General features: G+C 33.8%; 1 protein-coding gene across 1 annotated transcript; it reads right to left on the bottom strand.

The window, feature by feature from the left end:
* Positions 1 to 7,767: 7,767 nt before the first annotated feature.
* Positions 7,768 to 12,070, bottom strand: LOC140803017 (protein SUPPRESSOR OF MAX2 1A). Its single transcript, XM_073158691.1, is given in 4 exon segments — positions 7,768 to 9,609; positions 9,683 to 9,977; positions 10,345 to 10,917; positions 10,919 to 12,070. Coding segments are annotated over 4 exon segments (3,162 nt in total). The 5' UTR covers positions 11,599 to 12,070; the 3' UTR covers positions 7,768 to 7,995.
* Positions 12,071 to 13,285: the final 1,215 nt, after the last annotated feature.

Genomic DNA, 13,285 nt, shown 5'->3' with positions numbered 1-13,285 from the left:
GTGATATGATTGTCACTCAGTAAGCAGGGGCGGGAATAACTCCCAGTTTTCGAAATCGTTTTCAACAGAAACAGTAATATAATAATATACAGAAAACTCGTATTTTCATAACAGAAATCAGAATTCAGAATTTACAGGCTTCAGAACAGAAATCAGAATTAGTAAGCACTGAACACGTTAGTGAATTTCATGGCTAAACTGATATCAGTCCCCTATATGTTCTCTCCTCTAAGGGGTGAGGCCAGAATCAGAATCAGAATCAGAATTCAGAATATATATTCCTACCATTAGTTCACTAGGGAGTTTCAGTGCTTCAAAATCAGAAATCAAACATACAGGAACTGAACTTTAGAACAGAATTATCAAACGGATTTCAAGATATTTATATATAAGCCAACTTACCGTAATTTGCTAAAGAATTTCGGTGGAAGTCTGGAAATCTGCTTGCCTTGCTACTGGATTTTACAGCTTCGAAAATCAGCACTCTCTTAGCTCGAAAATTTAAGTGATAATCTCAAATCTTGTGTAACCCATTTCAGAGACTTGAGGGTGCTATTTATAGGTCGAAATTTGACTGTTAGCCTTCCAATTAATGTCATAATCTGACATTAACAATCTTTATTTCGTGTTGAATGCTTCAGTTACAAGTTATGGTCTGAATTAGTAACTGTCTGCTGGAATTTCGTGCTGCTGGTGCTGGATTCCAATCTGCTGGAAAAATACCAACTTCTGAAATATTAGCTTCTGCTGGAATTTTTAGCTTTTGCTACTGCTGAAATTTCAGGTTCTCACATATATATGGGTCATGGTCTCAAGATAAGCGCTTAATCACGTATCTTATTCCCTTCCCTTTAAGAAAATAATTCAAAAAGAAAACTAAAGGGCGTAGATCTGGAATATAAGACACATTCTAAAGAATTCAGAATTATGACTTAATGTTCGATTTCTCTTAAGTTTTCAGCCAAATTCTTAATAATTTATAAGCATGCTGGTTATATGATTTATGTATATTTTTCACAACGATCATATGAAACAAACACATGAACGACCTATAATCTAATCCTCGTGATTGAGTTATTTTATTTGCTACATCTATTTTTTTATATCACTAAGTTGAAACAAATTTGTGTTTGCTAAAAGTAGAAACTACTCGTAAATTTTTTATTTTTTAATAAAAAACAGTGGGACGAACGAGTGGAGTAGTTGAGGGGAGGTTGTGTTGGCATAAAGTTGTAAAGTTGATGTTGATCGTAGGAAACAAAAGAAAACGACACCCTTTCCCTTCCTTTACCTTTCTTGCACGCACCAAACAAAATACATTTGTAAATTATTATTATTAAAATTAAAAGAACAATAATGATATTGAGTTATTTTTCTAAATAAGTATATTGGGTGATGTAAATCGCCTATTGAATGTCGTCTCAGTATACTAATACATGTTTTTCTAGCGTAATTATGTCATCATTCACATAAACATATCGAATATTACTCATCCTAAAATTTTTATAAACCAAACACATTTAGCTTTGGAATTTCTAAGTTTTGTATTTTCGAAAAGAAGATACACATTAATAGTGTCTATTAAATCTTTTAAAGCATTTTGATCAACTATACAATCTGTTAATGCACAGTTTTGAAATCCATCTCATTCTAATATATAATCATCATTCATGTCTTTGTCACCCAAAAGCTAGCCAGAAGTTACTCTTTGATTGTTCAATCTCTTGACTCCCGTGATCATTCTCACTCTCTTCAGCCTCAGGCATCATAGGTGAAACATCTTGATTGAGTAGAATTTGAGTTCAGATAGTAATATTCAATTAAAATTTATCTAAATATTATTAATATTTGAGTATGATGCAGTAGAAATTCTCTTAGTTTTTAAATTATTGTTTTAAAAAGTGTAGCCTAGGCGTATCTTTAGAAAAGTGATCCCTATGAGAGGCGTCCGTCTATTTTAATATATAGAACTTTTTATTTTTTAAAAATTTTTCTCTCTTAAAAAAGATTGTTCGATATATTTTTCAATCAATTTGTATCAAAAAACGATGATGAATATTTCATTGATTTTGAGTTTGAATCGATATAGATGAATTATTAGAGAAATATCATGATTATCAAGAAGAATTAGATATTTATGTTTAGAAAAATCGCCTAAAACTCTTAGAAGCTAAGCAGTGGATGACCACCCGCGTACCACTTATCGCTTTTAAAACACTTATTTTTAATAATTGAAGCCATGTTAAACCATCTGTTTGATTAATTTCAATAAAAATAAGTTGTCTCGCAACAAATTTATTAATTTTAGTCATTTATCTACGTGTCAAGCTTCTTATAAAGTATAAAGAGTCATCTAAAATGATCAATGCACTACAAGAATTTTCAGAATCAACAACACACATACGACAACGGTTTTAGCTAAAACCGTTGTCGTAGATAATTTTTTAAGCAAACGACAACGGTTTTTATACAACCGTTGTCTTTTTGAGATCAAAGACAACGGTTTTTAGGTTCAATGACAACGGTTCTGTAAAACCGTTGTCTTTGAAAGTTTAAGACAACGGTTTCATGAACCGTTGTCTATTAGCGTGTTTTTTTGGACAATCGACAACGGTTTTTCTAAAGCCGTTGTCTTTTGGGGGGTCAAAGACAACGGTTTTTCGGGTCAATGACAACGGTTACAGAACCGTTGTCTTTGAACGTTTATGACAACGGTTTATGAAACCGTTGTCTATTAGCGTGTTTTTTGGACAATCGAGAATGGTTTTAGAAAAACCGTTGTCGATTGGCGTGGGTTAAAATTAGAACACAACGGTATTTAGCGACGGTTTAAATAAAACCGTCGCTAATATTAGCGACGGTAATAGATAAACGTCGCTACATTCATCTTTGCGACGGTTAACTTCAAACCGTCGCTAAAGTAAGCAACCGAATCAAGTGCACCCATCGCTAATTTGAAATTAGCGACACATTATCTATAACCGTCGCAAATATTAGCGACAGTTTTAGAAACACCGTCGCTAATATTAGCGACCGTTTTAGAAACACCGTCGCCAAATTTCAAAACATGCAAATTCGCTCCATTTTCATCACTTACACGATTTTACAACTTCACAAGACTTAAAATTTTTATCTCTTACACGATTTTACCACTTCACAACACTTAAAATTTTTATCTCTTACACGATTTTACCACTTCAAAACAATTAAATTTTTTATCTCTTACACGTCTCTTACACGATTGTACCAATGAACAAAACAGATTTATTAAATTATTAATTTTTTTTTTATTTTACCGAAAATATTAGCGACGGAACGTAGGAGCGACGGTATTTTACATGAATGCTGTCGCTATATTTAGCGACAGTTAATGATAAACAATCGCTACCGGTAGCGACGGTTATTAATAACCGTCGCTACATTTAGCAACGGTTACAAAACCGTCGCTAATTGCAACGATTTTTGTATGGAGTCCGTTGCAAATATCATTTTACAACAGTTTTTCACTGTTGTCGTTGACGTCTACTACAACGGTTTTCCACTGATGTCTTTGAGCGCACCTTTTAACCACAGAGGCTTTAACAACGGTTTTTTAAGACATACGGCAACGGTTTTGCACCGTTGTATTTGACGTCTACGACAACGGTTTTTCACCGTTGTCTTTGAGCATATCATTTAACCACAGGAGCTTTAACAACGGTTTTTTAAGACATACCACAACGGTTTTCTACCGTTGTTTTTTATGTCTACGACAACGGTTTTTCAACGGTTTTTCACCGTTGTCTTTGAGCGTACCCTTTAACCACAGGGGCTTTAGTAACGTTTTTTCAAGACATACAACAACGGTTTTTCACCGTTGTCTTTAGTCTTTTTTTTGTAGTGATGATATCTAAAATGATCAATGATGTTTGGAATATATTAAAAATAAATAAATAAATAAAGTAAAATATTTATTTTGAGATGGACAGATTATAAATAAGATCACAATCTGTCAATCTCGCTGCCCATAATTGTCTATTTCATAGACGAACTTGTTGCATGGGCAATGCAAGTAAGATGGTAGGACAACGTGATGCTATCAAACTTTAACAATAGGACTAATAAATGCAGACACATGCACGGTTCATAGTTTAATTAGGATCAATGAATCAGATTATTGCTTCTGTTTTTTATGTCACGACTCAACCCATTTGTGATATTGTTCGCTTTGGTTTAATGCTTCACGGCTTTAAAACGCATTACAATGTGCGGCATCCACTTACATTGGCTCTAATCCCAAATTTCACGGCCCAACCCACTTGTGGTCCGAGGTCACACGGCTTTAAAACGCATCACAATATCACAAGTGGGTTGTGCCATATATATATATATATATATATATATATATATATATATATATATATATATATATATATATATATATATGAATTTTACTTAGGACTAAACTTTTGTAAGTCTATTAAAAGTTTTAACTTGTGTTATTTATATAACTCAAATCTTTAGACCACATAATAATCCAAGTATCATGTTTTGATCGATGTATTTATAGGAACGTAATCTTCCAAATAATGGTATGTAGTATGTACCACTCGACTTGGAATTTGTGGAAATCAGGGAAAAATTATATATTTGGCTCTACGTGTTTTTTATGGGCGATTTCTCAGACCAACATATTATGAAATTTCAGTCTTAGTAATGTATATTCTGTTTTTTTGACAATTTTTGTATATTTTCATTGAGAATTTTCAGTACTACGTCGAGAAAATGATTAGAATTGTAAAAAAAAAAATTAACATACTAAGACTGAAATTTGACAACATGAAATATCAAGATCGTAAAAAGAGAAGAACGACAAGAACGATTGATTGCTGCTCTCGAAAAAACTATAGCAAATAAAAAAGATTAAATTCAATAGATGTGTACTCCGATAGAAAAAGTCTCGCGTTTCGGCCGACAAATATGTGAATCTTCCATCTTTGTATGTGAAACAAGGAACGAATTCAAATTGAAAAGATGATGAAATAATTGACACAAATTGTTGGTGTGCATCCAATCTTGTGGCCAAAAGTACCACTTTTTCTCCCTATGTTCACACATTTATCTTTTCGAAAAGATACATAAGATTCATGCTAAAAAACATCCAATTATCACAATCTCTCCACGCAATGAATAATAATAGTTTCTCTCGATATATGTTTTTTAATCGATCTCATATCTATAAGCAGCGTTCACTATAAAGCCTACGCCCATCCATTCCTTTCGAGTTTGATCATGTGAAAATTCTATTTTCTCTATGAATAATATTTTCTCTGGAAAGAAAAAAGAAAAAATAGTAAAATATCAGAATTTACTATTAATTCATTCATAACTCCTATCACAAGAAAAACGAAACCACGACTTACAAAAGATCAAACTAATAACGTATACTATACTTTATCAACTAAAATATTTGATCTGAAATTATCGTGGACACTTACATAAACATCATACGTAGTATTGTTCTACGATCCAATTTGTGGTTATTAAAAGAGCCAATTGCTAAAAAAAATATAAAAAAAACATTAGGGGGCATTAAAGAGGTGGGTTGTCTGTTAGCTAAAAGATATATTAAAAGATTTATCATGTCGACTGGAAAATTAAAATTTAAAAAAAAAAAATTAATAATTGCCTGTTGTTCAAGCATGGCCAAGAATAGAACATTTATGTGGTGCTGCTTGTGCCTGTGCTTGATATTTTTACAAGTTGACGACTTTTTAATTGATTTAATTTTAAATAATTGGATCATATCACGACATGTTCTACAAAATATATTATGTAGAGAGTTATATATTATAATATTTCTATAACCATCATTATAAATTTGATTTTCTTTATAAAATTTATAATTCGCTAATTATATTATTTATTAATTAAAGAACCACATATATTTTTAACATTTAGCTAAACTTAGCACATGGGATTTGGGAAGATGTGTGTTAATTGTGTGTATTTATTTATTATTATGACATGAAAATTTCGAGAGATTTGATTTGCGTCGGTTCACCTACTGTTTCCAATTAGATAATCCAATATTTTATTTTGTGTAAAAAAAAAAATATCTGATGACATGTCTACTTGTCACGAGACGGGTCAACTCGATCCAAAATTAAAGTAATAAATAATCATTTTAATATAAAAATGATATTTTTGATCAACTGCCTCAAAAAATTAATCTATTAATTGTTTTATTTAAAGGAAACTGGAGAAATAAATTGGAGATGGATTAATCATGTCAATGTGTTAGAAATTCATATAATATCCAAGATATATTTTTTTTCAGCAACAAATAACCAGACAATTTTAAAATATGGAAAATATTTAAAAACAAAAATTATGTCGGTTAATATTTTTTTGGAATTAAAATATGGAAAAATTTCACTGATTTCAAAACTAGTTACTCGACCTCAACCATTTAATCTGGTCCTACAATTAACACACTTGTTTATTTTTGTCCAAATGTATATATATAGAATCCAAAATTTTCATACATTATGACTCAATTATTATTTTGAATAAAAATATAAAATAAATTTTTTTTTATTAAATGTCCAAGTTCTGTATATAAATACTATACAAACTTTGACTTTTACCATATTAAAGAATACAAACCATAATATATTCACCAATCACATTTTAAATAATAGCTTGTAATTTCTAACCATATTGCGTGTGCGTAGTATGACTTTTAACTTGACATCACAAAATTGTACAGATATAATTTTATTAATGTTTATTTGTGAAAATTTTAAAATAATATAACAAAGGCTGTGTATCATGTGAGATGGTTTAACATACGTATATATGCGATACGTATTGAGTTGTGTCGTGTCTTGAATGAAAAATAATATTTTTGTATAAAAATTAATATTTTTTCATTAATCGAATCAAATAAGATACGTTGCTAATATAACGAGATTTTTGACATTATCAGAGATTTTGTAATATAAAAGATCTTAATTATACCTGTAACATGACTTTTTTAAAATAAATAGAAATCTGGTCAACGAGGTTACCGTGTTATTAGCCATAATTGTCGAAAGACTTTCGTCGTGACAACGTACAAAATGCGACACGTCGCCCATGCAAAAACGTGTCGTGTGGGCCCCACATTCCGGGCGAACCATAATCAAACCCAAAAGTTTAAATTTGACCACGCCTGATGGAAAAAAGTATGCCAGCTCAAACTATATCTGAAATGACATTTTTGCCCTCATATTTTCCTTGGCGAAAAAATTAATACATGCAAAATTTTCTATCATAAAATATACAGAAAATCTGGTTTCTCGAAAGAGTTATTAATTCATATAAACATATTTTTTAAATTTTTATTACATCACATTCAATAAGTGAAGGAGTCGCGCTGTTGTCTTGAAGTTTATAATATTTTTAACACTTTTTTAAAAGATTTAAAATTCTAGCTTATTAGAGAACCAAAGGGAACATAGCAAACGTTTCTTTATTATTTATTTTTAAAATGTCAAAAGCTTTTGTGAGACGGTCTCACGGGTCGTATTTTGTGAGTCAGATCTCTTATTTAGGTCATCCATTGAAAAGTATTTCTTTCTATACTAAGAATATTACTTTTTATTGTCAATATCGGTAGGATTGACCCGTCTCACAGATAAGATTCATGAGACCGTGTCACAAGAGACCAAATCTTTTAAAATTATATTTTATTTATTATCTACAAAAGCATTGGATTAAATACACAATACCTCAACGAGGAAGAGTAGCTAACAATTATTACATTATCAACAAATAAATAAATGGTAAAAAGGAAACAACTCAAGGGTCGTACGTTGGACTGTTCAAATTTCACTCTTTAAAAGTTGTTTTTTTTTACTCTTTAGTTTTGACATTTCCTATATCCTACAAAGTAGTCTCCGTATTTACAACTGTGTCTAAAAGAAATCATAAAATATGATTTGTACCAAAGAGTTTCCAACTTCACACTGCTTATACTAAGATGCTGCTAGGCAACCAATCTCCATCAGTCTTGCTCTTGCCATGGTCGATGGAATGGGACTCGATCACGAGACGAGCAACCAAGTTACTCCTGTCGCCGAACGGTAGTCGCGCCTTCAGCTGATCGAAGCTTGGGGCCAAAACATTTTCAACCCATTTTTCGAGGCTGGTCCGGTCATGCCATAGCCCGCCTAAGATCTTTTCAACTACATCATCTTCGACTTCTAACGACAACTTGTCATCAACTGTCATGGCAAATTTAACGGACATTGTTTTCTTGATCTCCTGAGTGACAAAAGCCGAGTCAACTGGCTTGAATAGTATGGTGTCATCAACATTATTTACCAGTTCTTGAGGCACCGAGGAAATAGAGAATGGCCGGTTCACGAGGCCAAGATCGTCTTCCTGGTGCGTCGTGAGATCGCTCGAATTGTGAGATCCATCTGTTCTATGATCATCATGATCAATGGATGCCGCAAGATTTAGGTCGAGAGAAAGGCCAGATCCTATTTCTTTCCTCGATTTCACCGAAATCGGTCCGTGTTCTTCGTGCAACCAATTCACTCTTCTTTTTGAACTTTTATCTCTTAAAACCAGTCCCAACTGCCAGTTTCCACTTGCTGTGGAGGCAAGCTTCTTTTCATCTACAAAATGACCTTTTTTCAACAATTCGGGATCAGGTGTCGACCAATCTCCCGTAAGAACAAATATGGAATTTCCAAGCCCGACTTCACGACCATGAGAATCAATGAGCCTGCCTCTCTCGATAGCACGTTTTATGTTCCCACGAACCAGCATATCTGCTTCGTCGATATCCTCGAGCAAAATCACCGAAACAGGATTCCTTCTGATTGCCTCTGTAATGCGATCAATTGCTGTTTTCCCACGGAAGTTTGTATCCAAATCTCCATCGTCTCTTCTTGTGCCAAGACATATCGTTATTGGATTTGCACCACATATCTGGTCAGCCAAAACGGAAGCCATCTTCTTCTTACCAACTCGGTCCGGTCCAGTGAATAATAACCAAATATCGCCCCTCGATGCACCACCCCGACGCTTTCCATTGCCTAATCTGCAACGTGTAATTGCTGAAGCAATAGATGAGGCTGCTTCTGCTTGCCACCATGCTCTCTCCATTAGGCCCTTTAGGAGTTTTTTGTATGTATCAGCATCCAATTTCTCGGCAAATTTATCGAACAACTTAGTATTCGTTTCAGAAGAGATGCAACTGAGAAAATCTTTTGCCTGATTTTCAGGAGCTTCTTCGAGCAAACTCTCTGTCTTTTTTCTTCCAAGAACAAGATCTGTCTGCACTGGACTTCCAGGACGACTATTCTCACGTTCTGCAAGTTGTTGGCTCGCTACCGGAGTTGTGTTCAGTTGAAAAGTTTCCCCGATGGGTTTCATAGTCTGCAATTTCGGCTGAAATGATGGACGTGAGAGTAAGTTTGGATTCAAGAAACTCGTCATTGAGAGTGTAGGCATAGCAGGTTTTTCTGAACGTTTATTCTGATGAAAGTTTGGATGAAGATTCAAGCAAGCATCCTTCCATTTCTTCTGAAGTTCTTGAGTCTTCTGCTTCGAAAGCAACCCTTGTTCTTTCCCCTGTGAACCAAAAAGCAACATAAGCACAATTTGATTAAACTCATGAACCTTTATAACTCACAACGGAACATACCAGTGGCTGATCAGTTGTTTTAGAATCAGTACTATCAAGTTCAACATTTCGCAGCCATTGTGGCAAAGATGGCTTTGTCGTGTCTTGCTTAGCTTCGGCAAATGATTTCTCGATCGCTGCAAGTTTAGCCAGCTCTTTTTCGTAATTTTCGGAACATTGAGAACAAAAGGCAGTTTGTGGAGTTGTATCTAAGTTCTCAGATAAACGCATCGTCAAAGCAGGAAGTGGAGTTGGAGTAGCCTTCAAAGGATTCAAAGATTCGATTGGATTGCGTGAAATCCTCTCGGTTCCAAGTCTATACATACAGAAAAATAAGATCATCATAAAAGTAGCAAAACATTTTAAAACGCTGATATCCCCGTCCTTTCAAATTCAAATGTGCAAGTTAATGCGTAAAAGGATAACGAATAGAAATTCTTTAAGAACCCCAATCTAGTTACCAAGAATTCTCTTTTTTTGCTCATCAAGAAGATTGTCACATGAACTATAATCAAACGAGAAATTCATATCCGAGATTCAACCCCATCTAACGGTCAAAAAATCAATGCACAAACCCAAAAATTCAATCCTCATATATGATAAGTAATTCAATCATCAAAGCATAGAGTATATCTAACTGCATCCGAGAACCAAAATCAAATCAATTTAATGCGAAAATATACCTGGGAAACATTCCAGGAAGAGGCGATTTCGAAGCAATGGGCACTGCCTGCAGATCCAAATCATTTTCCATGGTTGAATGATAAACCTGACACCTCAAATAAGTCTCACATGTTGCAGTTCCAATCAACCAAAGCCTATAATCCTTACTTCCACCTTCAAATCGAGTCAATAATTTCGCCATTTCTGCTATGGCAGCCCTTCCAATTTCAGAAACCATTTGCTGTTGCTGCATCAAACCAGAATTCGCAGGCTGCTCCACAAGCCATTTCAAATTACCCAAGTCAAGAATCACCCCTCCGGTCCCAATCTTGCTATCAATCATGCCTCCTAATTCTTTGATCTTTACTGGTATCTGATTCTTATCAGATAAAAAATCTTTGTCCATGGAGATTATCTGAACATTTTTCAGAATCTCATTATTTCCCGTTTCTTGATTCTCTATCTTTCTCAATAATTCCTTAACCAAGGATTCAAGCTCGGTATCGCCTACCAAAACCGGGTTCTTTTTCTTGGTTCGTGCCATTATTTCCAAAACCCTATTCACTTCTTCACCTTTCTGAGTGGATGCTTGTCCCCTGCTGCAGCCGTGGGTTCAAGTAACGATTAGGCACAGGGGAAATATGTGCCACTGGAGATGATAGTTGACCTGGATTAGAAGGGATTCTCGGTACAATTCCCGCAAAGTTTGCTACAAAATTTACATTACCGACATTAATTTGATGCTGATGATTCACTTGCGTGGTGGAGCTATTCATTGATTGTTCTATGGTGGATTTTACAGCTGGGCTTGAAAAGCTTGCCTCCCTCATCACACGGCTGACACTGGGATCATCGAGTATGGATATAATCAGCTGCTCCAGCTCCACTTTCACGGCGAGAAGCGGCTGCTGCTGCTGCTCGGGGCAGCCGCGCCGTTGATTGGCTTGAGCTCTCTTGAGCGCCGCCATGAGAGCGTTGGAGATCGGAGGTTCCGTTGCTTGAGCCGACACGTTTTGGGCGGTGGGGAGTCGTTCGAGGGCCACGCTGAAGCAGAGCTCCAACGCGCGGCACTGAAGAGGGTGGCTTGAATTGGGGTGAGAACGGATGCATGCCTGCCGCAGGAAACCCGTCGGGGAAGCCAGCAAGGTGGCCGCCACGTGCAGCGGCGTCGTCTGGCCATGGTTCCGGCGTCCGGCTTCCGCTATGGAAAGGTTCAGAACGTTGGCTGCATCTGATGTAAGGGTCTGTTGAATTGTGCTTAAAGCAGCTCTCATATTATTCTCCCTTATCAGAATTAACGATTGGATTCAACCACAGATGAATCTAAATACAGATCTTCCGAACTCAGAATCTTGAAAATCGCCGCAAGAAAATGCTTGAAAATCCAAACTCGGACCAACTTTCAATCGACAACATACAAACCCCGCTAAATCCAAAGGCAAAAAACAAACTTTACAGAAACTGAAAATGGAAACCCAAATAATGAATCTTGGTCTACAGAACGATGAATTGGTTGGTTTTGGTTTATTTCAAGAATCTCTCAAACCTTTTCGTAATTATAATAAAATATACAGCAGACACACACACACATATATATATATCTTGTATATATTAATTTGTTCGCTCTGAGTTTAATGTGTTAGCTTTTAAATGTGCGAGACCAAAAAGCTGTGTGAGAAATTCAACGCGAAAAGGAAAGATGAGACTCGTTCTTCACACAAACCATTTCCCCTCTCCCATTTCTCTCTCTCTCTCTCTGAAAGGCGATAGACGATAACAATAAATTATTATTATAAAATTACACATTTAATAAATTTAATATCATCTAATTTTAACAAAAATTTATTAGTGAATTTTTATTTTTTAAAATTTAATAGATAAAATAAAATATTAATTTTTAAATATATTTTTTAATTAATAACAATTATACTCTACTCATATAATATATCGAATACAATGATAAAAAATTCAACATAATAGTTGAAGATTATTATGATTTCTTTAACGTCATATTATGTATCTTAACCAGAACATCAATATTTTTGTTAACATTTCTCAAAAAATGATTATAAATTTTAGTCAAAATTCATTCATCTAATAAATTCAAGAATTTTGATTTTTCGAAAAATATTTAATTATTTTTTAATTAAATTTAAAATTTAAATTAATTGTCAATCTAACATTTTAAGTAATTATTAAAATACTATACTTACTAAATTAATCATTAAATATATAAAATATCAATTGTACATCACATTTCAATGCACAGAAATAAATACCAATTTAAAAAGATACTACAATTGCCATTATTTTATTTTATTTATGTGGATGAAAATAGAATGATTCATTTCTCAATAATCATATTAACCACTACATCTCTAGTATAAAACACATTATTGTAACCAGATCAAACTCGATTTTAGAGTAGCCGATAACGTTCCTGATTTGAAATCTCCAATAATTATTATTTATTGAGTATGTTTCGTATGACACAGTTTCACATATCTTTATTCGTAAGACGGATTAACACTTTTAATATTCACCATTAAAAAAAAATAATTTTCAATAAGTTATCAGAATAAAATATTCATCTCATAAACTTGACATGTGAAACCGTCTCACAGAAGTATTATTTGTGCTATTGTTGATACTTCATTAAAACAGAAACCATTCATTTATACTATTAAAGACAACTAATTTTTTGATTTCATTGTACAAACAAACATATTCCAAGTTGCCCAATGTCATATCCAGAAAATTGAATACAATGTAATTTTTTTGTTATCCCACTAATGTGATCATAAATGTGACTCTATGATATTTGAATAGAAAGCATGAAAAAGTGGGAATTTTTAGGAAAGAGGGAGATTGAAGTACTTGTCAGATGCAATAATTTATGGGAATATATAAAAATAAATATGCTTTTCTTGGCAAAGTGATCTTCCCTACTTTTCTGTGTAA

The sequence above is a fragment of the Primulina eburnea genome, chromosome 10, assembly GCF_022965805.1.
Source record: "Primulina eburnea isolate SZY01 chromosome 10, ASM2296580v1, whole genome shotgun sequence".
Taxonomy (NCBI): Eukaryota; Viridiplantae; Streptophyta; class Magnoliopsida; order Lamiales; family Gesneriaceae; genus Primulina; species Primulina eburnea.
The sequence above is the reverse complement of the archived record's forward strand: the minus strand, read 5'-3'. Positions and strand labels throughout refer to the sequence as shown.